Source organism: Buteo buteo, chromosome 14 (genome assembly GCF_964188355.1).
Source record: "Buteo buteo chromosome 14, bButBut1.hap1.1, whole genome shotgun sequence".
NCBI classification, from domain to species: domain Eukaryota; kingdom Metazoa; phylum Chordata; class Aves; order Accipitriformes; family Accipitridae; genus Buteo; species Buteo buteo.
In genome coordinates, this window is record NC_134184.1 from 15,192,806 (window position 1) to 15,210,869 (window position 18,064).

At 36.2% G+C, this 18,064-nt stretch overlaps 1 protein-coding gene across 1 annotated transcript in view; it reads right to left on the reverse strand.

The window, feature by feature from the left end:
• NDFIP2 (Nedd4 family interacting protein 2) overlaps positions 1-18,064 on the reverse strand; it is a 50,506-nt gene that overhangs the window by 11,360 nt on the left and 21,082 nt on the right. Inside the window, exons 3-5 of the mRNA XM_075045981.1 lie at positions 17,484-17,611; positions 10,350-10,437; positions 1,258-1,382 (exon numbers count right to left, since the gene is read on the reverse strand). Of these exons, the coding sequence (XP_074902082.1) occupies positions 1,258-1,382; positions 10,350-10,437; positions 17,484-17,611 (341 nt within the window). The remainder of the gene's footprint in view (positions 1-1,257; positions 1,383-10,349; positions 10,438-17,483; positions 17,612-18,064) is intronic.

Below are 18,064 nucleotides of genomic sequence, written 5' to 3' on the forward strand. Positions count from 1 at the left end.
CTATGAAAAGAAAGACCCCTGAGGTCTTGGAATTGGTCAGCTCTAATATTTTAGAATTAGCAACAGATTATATACAAGAATTTAAAGATAGTCTAGAACACAGTAATTCGTCACGGAAATTTAGCATATATTAATTTTGTGCTTGGTATGAGCATAGTTTAAAGCAGACAGGAATAATAAAACTGATACAATGAGCAAGTTCTGCTCTCTGTTTAGCATGCCTCAAGGGAAGCTGATAATATCCCCAATGAATGCATAGTTGAAAAATTCATGTCTTCTTGCTCCCTTAAGATAAATTCCATTGCAAACCCTGAATTCCAACTAAATATACCAGAATCACACCTGGTCCAGTAGCATTCCCTTGCTCTGGGGAAGCAAAAAACCAAAACAAAATCACCCTCAGCTCTGAGAAGGATGCAGGACATGTCCAGGAAGAACCACGCAATCTCTTCTCTCTACAATCCTTTTACTATCGTACTAAAACCAAATCAAGTTACTAGAACACACACAGAAAAAAAATAAAAATAGTTCAGAGTTGGCAGGGCATAAAAGATGACTAAGTTATCTAAGATCTCTTTCTTCATTAGACAGGATGAGATTTTAAATGTTGTGTCTCACAGACATGTAGAATTCAAGTTCAGAAAGAAACATTACGTTTCATCTAGCATCCACTTAGTCAGCTAAGTAACTTCCATTTGGCTAACATAGCTTTCTGAAAAGTATCTAGCCTTGCAGTGAAAATACCAAGAAATTGAGCATGTAAGATGGTAAAAATATTACTAACTCCATATTTGATTTTGACTTGATTCAGTATCTATCTTACAAGGAATAAAAGAATCCAATACATGGTTTTCTGATTCCCATCCCCCCACCCCCCCAATAGGCTGAGCCATTTATAAATCTTCCATATAGGACACTATAATACCAGTGACATTTTAGGTACTTGCTCCACTTCTTCTGTATGCTTTTAAATATTTGAGCAAAGAATGAGTCATTCTGCATTTATTTCAGTGGAAAGATGAATGTAAAATGCTATGTCAGATAAAAAATGATTAGGCTTCATCATTAGCAAGCACATATGAATATATAGCAAGTAAATTCTCTACTAAAGTGGAAGTTAGAGAAAATTCTAGACACTCTCTTAAGCACTAGAATTTAATATACTGATTTTTAATTCCATTACTATATATCCTTGAATAAATTGTTATGGTTTGGTTCTACAAACAGAGTCCATACAGTGTGAATCAAGAAACATACCCGTACAATGAGAATCCATTTGATCAGGGACAGACCAAATCCACAGATTGCACCATACCTTCCAGCTATAGTATTTGTTATACAGAAGGATAAACAAAATCCAATCCAGTTGAAAATAAATGCCACTACAAAATAAAAGAAACAGTAGCTTCTGTTAATCTGTATAGCTAAGCAAACAGACTTAACATTAATTTAACTTTTAAACTAATAAGGACATGCTTACACAGTCAGTAATTCCCTTCCGGTAATTCAGGCTTTCAGAGATTGACTTTGAACCCAGACATTCCCCACAGTATAGTCACTTAATAACAAAGCAAATGGTAAACAGGCTGGAACCTACTACTTTAAACAAGAGAAAATTCCAACATAAAGTATTACATTGCTACAGAAATCTAATCAGGTGACACTAGACATGAAGGGTAAATGCAAACAAAGGACTATAACATGTAAGACTTGATCAAAACAAAGAAAAAAAAACAACCTTGCTACACTTTTATTACCAAAAAAATAGTTATATGCACACATACGTGCATGTATCAAGGCTGCATATTCAGCTTTATCCAGTTTGGATCGAACAGAATAAAAGTATCCACTCTTGCTCTGTAAACATAGTATAGAAACGAAGAGAAGTTGAGAAGCTGATGTTTCGTTGGTTACTGTCTTCTCTTTTAGTCTATATTCAAGCATAAGATATAAGAAGCCTTGGAAGTTTTACACAGAAGCTTAAGAAATCATGAAACAAAAAGGCCATTGAGCATAACTACCACTGTCACTTCAATTAACACTTTTACACAACTCCAGTAGTTTTACAATTTAAAGTTTCATATCTGCATACGTACTTGACAATCAACATCATCTGTATTGACTTCAGTTTGCACGCATTAGGTCAAAGTGTGGGAATTCCCAATTAGGCGATGTCCCAGCTTTGGGAGTAAGGGAGGGCAACTAACGAGAAAACCATCACACAGAAAAGCTGGGGGAGCTGGCAGTAGAAGACAATTCAGGACTTCTGGAGAGGACAAGATGGTGGAAAATTGAAAACATTTGGGAAGCCCGCAAAAACACACAAAACCCACTAAAGAGGCAAGCAGGAACGGAAGCAGGGCAAAGGGGAACAAAACCCCTGCACACAAATCCTTAAAGTTTTAAATCCTCAAACTTTGAGGAGAAAACAAAACCCACATAAAATTCAGACAGTAAATCACCACAGAAAAAAAAGTCTGCCTTTTCAGTAAAAGTTTGAACACATAGCAAAACACTAGGAACAGAAAATTGGTCAACAGTTTTCTTAAATAAAAATCATTTTGGGAGGATTATCTGTAAACAATCACATTTTTTTTGTAATTTAAAACCTTGTTACAACTCCTCCAACAATCCACATGAAGATGCAATTATTTGCCCACAAATGCAAAATTAGTCTGTAAAACTGCAGTGGGATTCCATGAACTGTAAAGAAACTGAACTTCCAACAGAAGTTTTGGTAGACTTTACATCAACACAGTCATTTTGTACAAGTGAGAAAACATCTTGCCTCGGACAGAGCCATAGGTAACAGATGGTGCAATGAGAAAGCTTACTTTTATGCTAATTACTAATCTTAAGTTAAAAAAAAAAAAACAAACAAAAAAAACCCCAACAAACCAAAAGCCACAACACCAAAAACACAACAAACAACTCTGAATAAATGCTGATCCAAATTGGTATACTCAGAGAAGAAAAACAGAAGAGAGCATTTCTGTTACATAAGAACAACAACCCTAACATTTACCTAACTTTCCAAAACACAAGAAAAACATTTACATTTGAGAAAGCTTGGATACATTGTTTTGAAAACGGGATTTCCCCATTTTAAGCAAGATCTCCAAATCCACCCTATTTCTAAGAGTAACAGATTTTAGAAGCTAGTTCTTCAACGTGTCTCTGTTCCTGTCTCAGCATAACAGCTTACTGCTCTCTGCCTTTGTACTGCCTGTACTACTCAAGCTACAAAGGGGGACTTCCATTATGGCTCTAAAGATAGGCATGCAAAAAACGGACAGAAGATAGCCATGTTTCTAATGGACTATGCAGACTAGCGGAATTCCCAGAACACTTAAAATTTTAATAGGTATATATTAAAAAAATAAGGATTTTTATAACACCTGAACTAATTTGTATACACATTACAAAAATTAGAGATTTCCCAATAATTAATATAGGAGGGAGAAAAATTAGTTCTTATAATCAAAGTTGAACACAGTGACAATTTTAACCTCCTTCTGGATGAGTATTAGGTGGATATTTAACATTAAGTTGTTTGCCGAACTCCTGAAAGCAAAGGTATCGGCATGTTTCAATGTTGTTCACAGTAGCTTTTTCTCCTTTAACCAGTGAGCTGTTCCACCAATTTATATAACCAGACAATGCAAGTGGGAAAGAAAAGGCATAAACTACACAAAAGTTGTAAACTACACAAGTTCACATACCCCAATAAAACTGGACTATAGACAGAAGAAAAAATCTCACTATTTAAGTTTTGATCTGTAACCATCCACTAGAAAAATTCTGCAGCGAGGACCTAATCAAAATTCCCTGTCTTCAGCAGCACGAGAAACATGTTACTTCCACCTCCATAAAACCTAGGCAACATTATTAGGGAAATTCTCCCAACACTGCCTTGGTGTTGCATCATTTTAACGAATTAAGATGGGCCACAATAATGTCTACATGTTTTCAGTCTTTCCCATTGGTTCTCCCTCACCTCCCTTGTGTCCTATTGCTACTCCAAAAATTATCTTCACTGTCTCATTCTTGTTGCAAAATCCATTCTTTCTTTTCAGAAATGCATCTCCAGCTTCTGAGCAGACTACATCAAATGAGATTTTTATCTATCTTCCAATTGTTTTTCTCCACATCAAGATTAGCTTCATCTACCTATCTGTATCTTTTTCCACTCTGATTTCCATGTATATCCTCTGCCAGTCATGCAAGTTGTCAGAGCTTTGCGGCCTGCACTGCATCTGCTTAAGAGTTACTAACGTTATTTTCTGTATAATTCCTGCCTCACCTAATTATTGCAATAAAAGCTGTCCATAATTTTCAACCCTATATTGTCATAGAGAAGCCATAGCACAAGTTTCTCCACCAAGCTGACATAAAATACAATGGTGAAGGGACAGACTAGTAAAAGGAAGCATCTACTATTTTCTCTAGATGTATCTACTTCTTCTCTTTCTACTAAACAGAGACAACTAAGTCATTGTGCAAGCTTCTTTCTGCAACAAATGAAATCCTCCACTATTTGCCAGCATCCACTCACTTGGTGAAATGTAAATGACACTGCACAGCAGTTAAAGAGATGACCTCGTCCTTCATACTGCTTCAGCTTCGCATGATATTCTCACACAATGTTCCTGGTCTGACACTAATATATGCTATCATAAAGAAGAAAGCCATTCCTAAAAATGAGATAGAAAGTCTAACAAGCTGCTACAACCACATCATAGTTTTAACTAAAAAGCATTAACTACTGTTTACCCATCCTCTTCACGCAGCCACGTTTTGTGTTCATCTTCTAGACTCCCACTGCAAGACTAACCACTGCAGAAAGAATTGTTTCCTATCACAGAGATCGCTAGCATTTAGATTCATACTTGAGCCTAACTTTCAACTATTGTCCTCTTTTAATAAAGTTCAGACATTTAGATGAAACTCACACTGACTGCGTTGGCGTCGTGATTTCAGTCTCTTTCTTTGCTACTCTAACACCATACAGACAAGTGGGTTTTACACATTCCTGAAGTGACAACAGAAGAAAGTAAGTCTATATTAACGTAATTCACATCAAAAAAAGTTTAATCATTAGAGTTATTTCCTCATGACAACAGAACTCATAATGAAAACCAGGTAAGAAGTTGCTTTTTGGGAGGAGGAGGGTTGGACTAAAGGCCTTTTTTTATTAAAAGGTGTTCTTGATATCCAATGTAGCGCTTACAACAATTATGTTGTACTTTCATTTCTCTTTGTGGTTTGCAATAAAATAACCCCAGCTGAAATACATAGCACAGGATGTTCAAAATATTGCAAAAGTCTTAGAATCTGACACACAAAATAAGGCTACCCATCAGCTATTTCCACACCCAAAGCCCTCTTCTGAGAAGCAGTAGTCAGCATAGGATTTTTCAAATCAAAAATTAAAATTAGAAAAAGTCTTTTCTCTATTGGCAATTCCAAAGTAGCTGGAGTAAAATAATTCAACTTGGTTTTGACAAACAAGCTTGTATCCATTGCCATTCTTCATTCTCCAATAACTACAGGGGCAAGGCATTAATCCATGCTTGCTTTTTGTCACTGCTCATTAAGTTGTAAAGAAACATTGACACATCCTTTCATTCTACTCCCACAATTTACAGTAAACAAAGAAAACTTAGTTTTTTAAGTTATTAAGCAATCTTGTGCAAAGGTTTTGAGTTGTATGTATTGCAATACATCAGAAGATGCATCAATAATAACAAGCTTACTAGAACAAATCTGCTTTTTCCTCAATTGTTCTTGCACTCCACTTGCTGGTCTTTTTTACTTAGCTTTTCACAGCTACACATTAATCACTTGTCTCAAGTTTATTTTCAGTATCATGAAAAGAAGCCAGCAAAACTGGTCTGAAGACCTATGTTGGTTCCAAATTTTAAACATGGCTCAAGCCTGTGGTATGTGATAAGATTATAATAGCAACTATACATACAAAAAGCAACCATGCTCAGTTACATCCTTTATTCCTTGATTTGTTTGTCCAATGACTTATTATTTTAATATAAAGCAAACACCAAAAAGCTTAATGTTTCATACCTGCCCTAGGTTTACTAAGCATACTACAATAAATAACACTCTCCAGATCTTCATGCACTACTAGAAATTATTCTTCCCAGTCCTGCACAGAATGTATTCCATTTGTGAACTGAGACACATTTTTGCTCCTTCCTGAAGGGCTCACCTGAATTCTGATGATGATCATTAGAAGCATTTGCTATCAACTTCAGACAATCAATTTTTTTTCTACTCTGTGATGAGTGTTCAAAAACTTCCCTAGGCATTTTACTTCTACTGCTTCATTACCCTTGCTGGTAAATTTTTCTTAATGCCCAACTAGAAGCTTCCTTGTTCCAATTATTTGTATTGTATCCAATGCGTATGGAGAAACTATGTAAAAATTCTTCCAACATTAAGAAAGAAGTTAGGTGATTGTGTATGAAGGTCAGCCAGGCTCCCCTGATAACCACAGAGAAATAAGCACTCCCAAAACAGTTCCTTTCTCTCCTTCCAACATTTGCAATTCAAGTCAAATGACTTCCCCCTCTGCTTTTCTTGCATGGCTAGGGGAAACCTGCATAACACACATGATACAGACATACAGAAGTCAGGTTTCTGACTTCACACCAAGGAATCCTCCCACCAGGAATCTAGACCATCCTTACCGCTCCTCAGGAAGCACACAACGGGGGCTGTGCTCACCCTGAGCTTGTGCTACAATCCTGCCTTCCAACCTGTTCCCGCTTGACACCCCCTCAGTAGATATCCTAGCTCGTGTACAGTTCATTGACTGTTTGAAGCTCTAATAGCTTTGAAAACTGTATGAACATTAGTTTACAAAATTTTGGTATGGTTATTATCTATTCCAATATAGCATCTGGGACAATATGTCTATTTACATTTTATTGGTCTGAGCTGTACACAGTGTTTAAATTACCCACATGTTGTTCAGAAAGAACAAATCAGATCTCTGTATGAGAACTTAAACTTCGGCTGTATGATCAAACACTTTTCTCCATTTCTTCCTCATTAACCCATCTGTGAGGTTCAAATTAATATTCATTTTTCTAGGTTGTAGGGACAACCCAAAACTCCCTTCCATGGTTTCAAAGAATCCAGATGAGCTCTGCAATTCCTTCTGGGGCCCACAAGTGAAAAGGCTGGTTGGTATTTCTAAAGCACTCCTTAAATATAAGGGAAAACCATGTAAGCCTTTTACTACTGCCCAAAACAACCTCCTTCACATAATGAACCAGCATGAGCCAATCGGACATGATTCAAAAGACTTCCACTATGGACAGATTAAGGCTGAAAACCAAACCCTTTGGCTCATGACAGTTACTTGCTCTATCACTATTACAGTTGTGTTCAAAATAGAAAGAAACAGCTTAGAAATTCCTCTTTTTTGTTGTGCATACCAAAAAAAAAAAAAAAAAATCACTCAGAAACTTCCCTGTTAACAACTTCCTCTGGCATTCTGAGAAGTTTCTACTATGCTGTATAAGGCACAGCTGACTTAAAAATATGTAATAGAAAAAATACATTAAGTGGTCTGATAGTAAAATGTGCTGCATTTCGCATTCATAGCAAAATGAATGTACTCACAAAAATATTCATTTACCTCAAAATCAGAAACTGACAAACACCAGCCCTGACCATTAGAGAGCAGATTCTTTACTCACCAACATAATCACAGATTTCAAGAGCAACACCAATTCCTTAAAACACGTGATTTTACCACATATTAGAAATAAAGTAGGTTTTCCAAATTTTTCCAACTAAGTTTCTGAATCTTGCCTCATTCTATTTAGTTATGCTAAACAGAGCAGTACTTTATAACTTAAATGGGAAACAGGCTTGTAACTTGCATGCACCAAGCTCCTAAACAAAACAAAAGCCCCAAACAAACAGATCTGGCCACTAGATGGCCTCAAGACAACAATTTTATGCAACCTGGGCAGCTACCACTAGATGGTAGCTACATATCACTAGTTGATTGCAATATGCAGGTAAGATCAGTAAAAAGTTTATTTTATTATACTTCAATTGAATGAAATTAAATTAAAAAGCTAACTTCACTATTTTATATTTAAAACAAAGGCAGCCTGCCCCTTGCAAGATCTTTCTACCAACACTACAGAGGAGGTGGGAGAGCACATCTGGAACAAGCAATTCTTTCCGTGCTCCTCTCACTAGAGCACAGATCCTGATACTGTTCTCCTGCATTTTAACTGAGGGAACTTTTTCTAGGCTCTCTGTGATCTGCCACCTCTACTTGCAGTGTTTAAACATATCCTCCCTTGAAAAAAACCAGAAGATAGCCATCCTGTAAATTTCATTTTAATTCCTGCTCTCTTAAATCTACATACATCAACTTTATGGAGACCTTTATCTCCATATTAGAGGGATGGGAATACACCACCCACTATTTATGACCTAGCCTTACTAAGTTAAGCTCATTTTTCATTTAGTTCTCCAATTTCCCCAAGAAAAACTACTGAAAATTAATATTACAGGTCTATAAATGCTCTGAGTTTAAGTGAAGTCCTCGTACTATGAACATGAACAAGTAAACTTTATCAATTTCTGTATGTAACCAGCAGTCACTACAGCTAACACAGATCCCAATTAAGCATACACTTGCATAAGTATCTTGCAATATGTAAGCACTCATTTTATGCATTTCATTGATAGGCAAGCAAAGTTGGCAGTAACAGTCTAAGAATAATCAAGAAAAATTATCATCTACAGAGTATTTTTGTCAAATGTGTAAAAGCAGTGCTCTCTGCAGTCAGTCTCAGCTAAACAGCTATTTGAAGAGAAAGTTGTCAGTTTATCCAAGTAAACATCTGCATTCTTAAAGATGGACACACAGTTCTGGGCATGCAGTTTTTGACAACTGCATGTGAGTATCATTGGTGCCCTTCTATAGCCTTTGATTTCAGTTCAGCTTCTGCACAGCAGGATTTTTAGTACTTCTGTGCTCCTAGCTGCAAGCTAACAAGTCTGGTTTCAGCTGTGATTTTAAAGACTTAAAACATATCAGAGCCAACAATCCACTTGACCTCCAAGTACAGTGCTAATGAAGGTCTGAACCAGGATTTAAAAGCAAGAACAAGTTCACACAATACAGAACCTAAATAAGTTAAATACAAAAAGTTGTAGCACACAGGGAATGGGAAAAAAGGAAAAGGAAAAATGAAGCCATACACCCCTTTTCCCCCAAGAATATATACTCTTTCTATGGTCCAACTACAGAAAGAGGTCAGACTACAAAACTCACTTTGTTACCCTATATATGTATTTATATACTTGCTATGCGAGGTAGACACATATGTTTTTATCCCAAGATGCAAACGCCACATTGTCCTAATACATTGTACACCAACATGAAAAAAACTTCTGTGAAAGTTCTGTAACTTGCATCCGTAAGAGTTAAACAAAGAGACTGTGAAAGACATCAAAGAAACAAGAACTAAGATGAGATCTAGATTGAAAGACATAAAGGAGATTTCAGGGGATAATCAATCAGCTTTCATCCTGATAACGCTAAAAAGAACAGCTACATCCCCAACACCAAGCTTCCAGCCAGGTTGCCAAACACATTTATTTCAGAAAGAGAAAATATTCGCAGAAATTAGAAAGAAATATGCAATTGGAAAAACAGGAGCAGCTTCTTTCTGGAAGTAACTTATAGTGGCTAAATCTAATTTTGCTCAATGCAGTACATGAGTTACAAGACATCCACAGTGCACACACACAGTACCTGAAGAAGTGCTATAGTAGCGCTGGCTGCAATCAGACATTACCTGAAGACAGTACATTTTTATATGCTAGTTCAACTTGAAAATGAGCATGGTTGGATTTGTTGCAAAAATCCACCCACAGCTATTTAATTCATTACGCTAACATCAGCAACTTCTATATGGCACGTCATCTCTCTTGCAATTTTTTCTACTGAAAAATTGCTTGCCAGACTTCTGTGATCTGGCCTTTAATTCAAGTTGTTAGTCCAACTAGGAACTGACAGAATTTCCCAATTCATAGCTAACAGTGCAGCCTTGCTATGCCTCAAAACACTATGATTTTGCTTTGCCTCCTTATTAGTGACAGATACCACAGGAAAAAAAAAAAGTGCAACATATTTGCTACATCCAGAGCAGGAAGTGTTTGTATCTGTGTACAGGTAAACAAATCCAGTCATTACAGTACATTAATGCAGTTTATCACAGCTATCTTTTATATTCCATACAAAAAAGGTACAATTAAGATATACCTCAGTAGGTCTGGGATACAAGATAACTTACTGAAAAATGCCAACATGAAGATGCCATCATTGCCCACTCTAAGCTGATCTGCATCACTGAAATCATCCCGTGGTGGATACTCTTCTTCCTGGATTTACAGGTTAGTGATAATTTAGTGAAAAGTTTATTTTAGAATTACTGTCTGTAGGATTAAAGTATTGATTATGTTTCTAAAGCTAGAAGAAAATTGACATTTCTGTAACACATCCACATCAAGGAAGTTTAAAAGAAAAATAATTCATATCTGTAAAAGAAGTCTTATTTGTTGCTTATAATGACAGAACCCAAATTTAACTGAAAAGTTTCTGTAGAAGATATGTACGTACTGCCTATTCATCTTAAATGAAGCTAGAAACTATTTCAGATGAGTACTGTGACAATCAAAACCAGCGGAAATCTCTTTTCTTACTATAACTATCTTGATACGCAGGCAAGCTATTAAAATTTTTTTGGAAAAATCGTTACATAGTATGTTCCATTTTTTTCCTGCCAGAATAGTCTTTTAATGCTTCCCAAAATACAGAATAAAGTTTTAGAATAAGGTTAGTATCTTAAAATAAATTGCTGAAGCAGCAGCACTGCACTAACCAATTAGACTATGCTATAACCTCCAGAAAGACATATGCAAATCCAGAAAACCTCTCGGGACACTAGAGGGCGCGAGCACATTAAGAGTGTTTAAAAGTCTTCTGAACTCGAAAAGCACAGTTCTTTAAGTAAAACGAAAGTAAACAGAAATGTCAGTCAAAACAATCCAAAGATTTCTCCCATCGCGTCAAAATACTAGATCTTAAGATACTGAAAGGATGAGTTTGGTTTGTTTCTCGGAACTTGATTTCAGCAGAACTTGGCAGACCTTACGTGCGCAGTTCTGTGCACAAGTACAATATTTCTGCAACTGTAGACTGGGAAACATAGAAGTTTTCATGATGACAACACTTACTAAAGAGAGCCTGATGAAAACTGTAAAACCAGTAAAACATACCTTTTTTATACTTAAAGGAATAATATCAAAACAATGCAGGATGATACAAGCTACATAATGCTGCCAGTAGCGGCAGTAACATGGTCTAGACATGAATAACGTTCTTTCCTGATTTTTTCTCTAATTAATAACAATGTATTAGAATTGAGAAAAGAAATGACCTATTTAAAAAAAAAAAGAAATGAAGGGAGATTAGTTCAACTGCGATTTACTTAGCTGTTTCACCCACAGCAAACACTTACTATGAAATAATGTGCTTCTGATTTTAACATACTATTCAGTTGCTGTACCAATGTTATTTTGTGTAAGTTCACAACTAAAAGGGCATTAAATAATCATAGTGATCTAAAGCTCTGTCATGTGACTGCCATGTTCACCTTTGTCAACACAGCAAAATAATTCACCAGGGTATAGTGATTATGGTTAAAAATGTGCTAGAACAAACTGTACCAACTCAAGGCAGTCAGCATTACTCTTCATAACATGGCCACGAAATTCCAGTTGTGCTATTTCATTTCAGATTAATTAACCAGGACTCTGTATCAGATAAATTACTTTAAAAACACTGCTATGCACATAGACAATACTAAGGAATGCACAAAAAGCTAGCTGAACCACCATCTTAAGGGGCTATGATTCACCTCTACATAATTTCAGGTGTCCCTAAACAGTCATCTTAGGTGACTATGAAAGCATTAGTTGATTTAGCTCAACTTGCTGTAGCTGCAAGACTGATGGGGGGAGGGAAGGAAGGGCCAAGAATGCATTTAACAGAGCTACATTTAAATGTGCTTCTCTCTGAAAAGTATGCCACAAAAGTTCCCTTTTCAAATCAGGACAACAAAAAACATTTTCAATTTTAATTTCAGAAGGTCTATAAAACCTCATAGAAAATAATTTTTGGACTTTTTTTTAAACTGCCTGCTGACTCCTGTACTTCATACTAGCATTTCCAAACCAATTACTGAATTACTCTCTATGTAAAATGTTGCTTCAGAGAAAGAAAATTTTGCTCAACTAAAATAACAAGTTTAGCAGATTTCTCTATATGCACAGGCTTCTCTAAGGCTTACACATGAGAAACACAGGTCAATATACAACCCAGGGACATGAGAGCAGACATTTGCAAGTAGGCACTGTTGCAATAACCGTGAACAAGTTGTAATTTATCATACTGAAAGTCAAAAGGGAATCATGTTAAACCAAGTTCTATTTACTGTCTCCAAAAACTGGCATATGAAAACCATCAGAATGTTTAAGAAATGAAATAGTTTCCTGTGCTTAAATCATGTTCAGCCTACATCTACATCATTTAGTATTGTGTGGCTTTATGATCAGTCCTGCAGATGGAAGACACTAATTTGCTACTGCTCAAGCCCCACTGATATTGGCTGTCCTTCAGTGCTCTCATTTGATCTAGTTGGTGTCAACTGCCCCAGCCTTTCTTCAAAGTATAATTGTTTGCCACCATTCATTGAGGAATGAAAAGGGACTTTTTAATAAGACTGTCATATAACAACCCACACAAATCCATAAAATATATAATACTGTTTCAGTATCTCACACTGATCTTTGACAAATTTAGTCATGTTAAGTATCATGGACAATATTTCTTGTTTGCTAAATATGCTGAGATCTGCATAAACAGAAAACTTACTGTTCCTATGACCAGAGAAACATCTAAACAGCAAAACATATTATCAACATAAATGGCAAGTCACAGAGTAATTTCTCTAAGCAAAAGAACATCAAATGGTATATAGCACCTAGTGAAGTTGAGTCTATTAACTCCTCTGAAACGACAGTGCTCTGTAGTATTCTGCAAAGAGGACTGTTCCCCCCCCCCCCCAATGCTTTTTAACTTCTTTCAAATTGAAACCTAGCATGGCATGTAGCGAGACAGCCACCTTTAATCAAGTAAACAACCAGAGTTTTCAGGAACCTCTTGGATAACTAAACTGATACAACTGTTCTCAATGCAGTGGATTTACAGAGAAAAACTTCTGAGGAAAGGGTCAAATTACTTAATAAACCCCATAAATAATACCTTCAGCATACAAAACAATACGTAGAAGTTAATGGTGGGGGGAAAAATGCACAATGAACCCCAGAAGCACTTGTTTGCCAGCAGGAAAATTCATAGTTAAAGTCTAAACTAGAGAGAACTATACCATACCTCTGGACGACTGAGGAATATTTCATCAAACAGACTCCTAGACTCCCTAAACTGGGCGTGCTAAGCATGTAAAAACAGAAAAACATAAGACAAATGCAACTGAAAAGCATTAAGTAAAAGCCATTCATTGCAACATACAAGTCATTTAACTGTTAGCAATATTTTTGTCCATTTAAATTAACCTTTCAAAACTGACCTTGAGAATTTGAAAAGGAAAACATCAAAAGCCAGGATAACTAATGCTATCACTACTGACAACATAGGGCTGCTACCATTTCTTTGACACATTGAGCTATCGGGGAGCATTTGAAAGAAATAAATGGTTATGCACAATGTATTCTTGTAAGACAAGCTACACAAAGGACTACAAAAACAAGTACTGAAAGTTTCAGTAAATGTTAAGTTTAGATTGTTCATACAATCTGCGGATGCAGGGTCTATGATGAAGTCTTTACTATGATCACACTAATGGTTTTTTTTTGTAAGATGCCTATATGATTCAGGGGAAAAAATATGAAAGCTGTTTATTTAAAGTGTGCTGCCGTTTTATACCATTTCCCTCTCTTTTGCTCAATGAGTAGGTTTGTAGCCTTCTTTACTGCATACTTTGGACTATACCATGAAACAATTATTAACTTCATGTATCACTCAAGGCAACATAAGGACATCTAGCTTTTTCAAACTGTTCACATTATTGTAATGAAGAGGCAATAAATCCTCATTTTACAAGGAAGAAACTAGAGGCACAGATCATAACAGAGTTCACATTCGTAAGAGCACTAGTTTCATAAGGCTGAAATAAAAACTGAAAAAATGTTATATTGTTTGTGTATGTTTTGCGAAGTGTGTAACATAAAAGTCAGATGCTGCCTACAGCTGTCACTGCTTGTGATCTCCAAGACAGTGAAAGTGAGAAAACAATTAACTACATAACAGTAATGCAAAGTTTAAGGACTTATCTGTTCTTCCACAGGTATTCAGAGCTAAGGATCAAAATCCTTCCCCTCAAGATGGCAAACCACCACTCTAACCATAACATAACCTTTTTTTCCTTATTCCAGTCATCTGCCAAATTAAGACAGTCTTATTACACAGTCTTAGTCCACCCCAGTGTAAGTCCATCAGAGGTATTAAATAAGGCAGGGATTTTGTAGCAGTATCACATGGTAAGGTAATTAAAATGGCATTCATTAAAACTGTATTGGCACATAATTTTAATATCATGTACAAAACTGTAACTCAACTTCATCATTTCTTACTTTTTCCCCAAATGTCAACTTTGCAACCATAACACTGCTTCTTTAATACAGCTTGTGTGTGTGCATGCATATGCTTAAAAAAAAAAAAAAAAAAAAAAAAAAAAGAAAACCATCAAAAAAACACAGAAGCAAACTGAGCAGAAATTCTGTCAAACTTGAGATCTTTAGTAGTCAACAGGACTGTGGATTTTAGGTACCCTGAGTAGACTTCTGATACTAACTTAATACTGCCATAAGTCTACAACTTTTTAGCCAATCTCTGCTTTGGGGGAATGATGGTGTGTTCCTACTGAATTTTCCTAAGTGAAATTCTTGTGGTGTCAGCACCTAGCTCTTGAATGTCATGTTCTACTGCATGTTTTGGAAAATAGACTACGTAAAAGTTTATTTCTCACTTTGTCACCATATCCTACTACTCCTACCTCTTAACTCCGGATTTCTTCTCCCACCCTACTCCTCTTTTCTCACATACCAGCTTCAGCTCCTCTTGCAGTAATCACATGTTGTCCCACTTGAGTTTTCTCCACCAATCCCAGTTCATCCTTCTCCCTCCTGTTTCTCATTTAAATCTCTCTGTATTCCCTCCATACCACTGCTCTCCATTCACCCTTGCCTTTTCTCATTTTGACTTTAGACCTCTCTGATCTCTGCTTATGTTCACTTTGAACCAGCTACTTCTTGCCCAACCAAAACCAGACTTCTCCTCCTACAACACATAAGCTTGAGAGGCTCAGATTCACTGTCCTTCTTTCCTCCACCTACCACTGATACCCTTGCAGTTGAATCGAGTGGCTTTCCTCTTCCCTTCTAACTGAAGGCCAAGAAAAATAAAACTACTTCAGGGCACACCAGAAATTCCTCTCTCTCAGTTCCAGTGTTTTCACCAAAAGCAGTCAAGAGCAGTCGTAACGTGTATCTACTTCTAGTCCTGTAATCCTACTCTGATACAGAATATTTGAGAATGTTCTCTGGCAACAGCACACCTGCAGTCCCATCCCCTTCAGAGCTATGAGCAGTCTGAACTTGTCCATGCAAGACAATCACCACACATTTACGAAATTTGAAGCTGTGTGTATCAACTGGAAATCAATTTTTCAAAAACTTGTCATTTTGCCAAAACCAGGCAGATTTTCTGGGGAAGGGCAAAAGATGTTTCTGACACAGTGACCTGAACATGTGAGAAAGAGTTCTTCAAAGTAAAAAAAGCTTAAAATGACAAGGCAAAACACTGATTTTTTTTTTTTATTTTTTTTTTGCTTAGCTTTATTCTTGAAATTGGCTGAACCCTAGCCTGAGGTTTTCCCTGTGAAATTCAGGTCAAGAAAGATTGCTTTTATGTCTGAAACTTTCACCCCATAGGGTTCTACACATATGAAGTTAAAAGCAACAAGGCAAAGAGTTGCACACTTCCTGTCTGAAGTGTCACAGGACTGGTAACGGTACCCTAAGAGTTAAGGTTTGGGTTGCTAATGTTTCAAGTAAGTTTAAAGGCTCATAATTTCAGATTGAGGGTTTAATTCAGACCAGTATTTCAGGAAAATTTTTACTTATATGACAAGCAGTAAGGACAGACTACATAGAATCCATGCTCCTGTTAAAGCAGTTAAAAGGTTACAACTGGATGTCATCACTGCATAGCAGAAACTTGGCAGGTGACCATGCAAATGTTCCTGGTTCCCTGCTGCATTTTAGTAAAACAGATTTGTATAACACCTTCACTGGTGATGTTACACAAATCCACTTTAACTTCAGCTGTGCATACCTTAAAGTGAGCATTGTGCACTGTGATTACTGCACAGCAGTTAAGGAAGGAACAGCCTCCCACTGGGTGAGAATTTTTCTTCCAGTCACAAGCACACTGCAGTCAGTAAAATGCAATCACATTGGATCTCAAGGTAGAGATTTTTAGTGACAGCACTGGAAGCCTAATTTGGTTATAGTATATTACAGTCAATACTACGAAACAGCACAATTTCCACGTTCCAAAATTTGGCAGAAATAAAGGAAGAACTTTGCTTGCAAAACTAACATTTAACACTAATTGCAGATATCAGTTTTCTATTTTGAAGACTATTCTTTATAATGTTAATTTTTACAAAACTATAAACACTGAATATATACCTATTACTTAATTGTTTACCACAATTCATGGTGTGGGGGGTTTTTTGTTTAAGTACTTGGAACATGTCTTTGAACTTCAGCATTAAAGTTTTCATGGAGCAAACCACAGGGACCTTTCCTTTTAAAACAGATCTACATTATTTGGGGTTTTGCTCCTTCCAGACTGTTGGAATTATCCTTCCTCTCTAAAGGCGTACTTTGGTTTTTTTGAGTTGGTTTTTTGGTTGGTTTTTTTTCAACTATCTGAAACATTAAATATCAGGAGTAACTCTACAAAGTAACATTAGAAGTGGATACCTAATTAAAAGATGACAAATTACTGGATAAACTATTAAAACAGGGCAAAATTTGGCTTTTGAAGCTGTTTAGACAGCAGCTATGCCTCAGAAAAAAGTGAATATGATACATTTTTCATAGTACTTCACAGCTAACACTATCTATACAAAACTGAAGCATCCAAAATATTTAAATCACCAGCCCACCATTATTTTAATAAATGGGCCATAATATGGGCCCAATTATTATAAATAATTGATTAGCCTAACAAAATTAGCTTTCACAAAATTGAAATAAAGCAGAACTGTATCACTTACTCGTTGGGCAACTTCTGCTGCAGCAGCTGCCATGGCTGCAGCTTTGGCCTTCTCTGCTTCATCGTAAGTAGGAAGAGAGGTAGCTACACTGTATGGAGGTGGTACAGGATAAAATTCATTGTGTGTTTCTGTTCAAAATAAAGAGGTTATGCATTTTTAAGCCAGAAAGATGTCAACAATATTAAATTTTACATGCACATAACTATTGAACTTTAAAGTATATTTTTTCAACAGAGGCTGAAATTGATGATATTTGTATTTCAAGTTCTTGTAAGTTTTAAAAAAAGTTTACTTTTATAAAACAAAATATCGAACAGCTTGATGATGCTTTTAGTTGCTACTCAAGGCAGAAACCTTAACTTAGATGCTGCAAAGAGCCAACAAATTTATGAACAAAAATCATATTTGCTGAGTTACATCCCCAGGCATTCCAACCAAAGGCTTTTTATCAAAACATACAAATGACGTGCACAGAAACATCCTAAAAAAAAAAAAAAAAAAAAAAGCTTTTCATTATCAAGATCAATTAGTTACTTAAGTCCAGTAATAACCATGCTGTACGTTCATTAGCATGGCCTCGT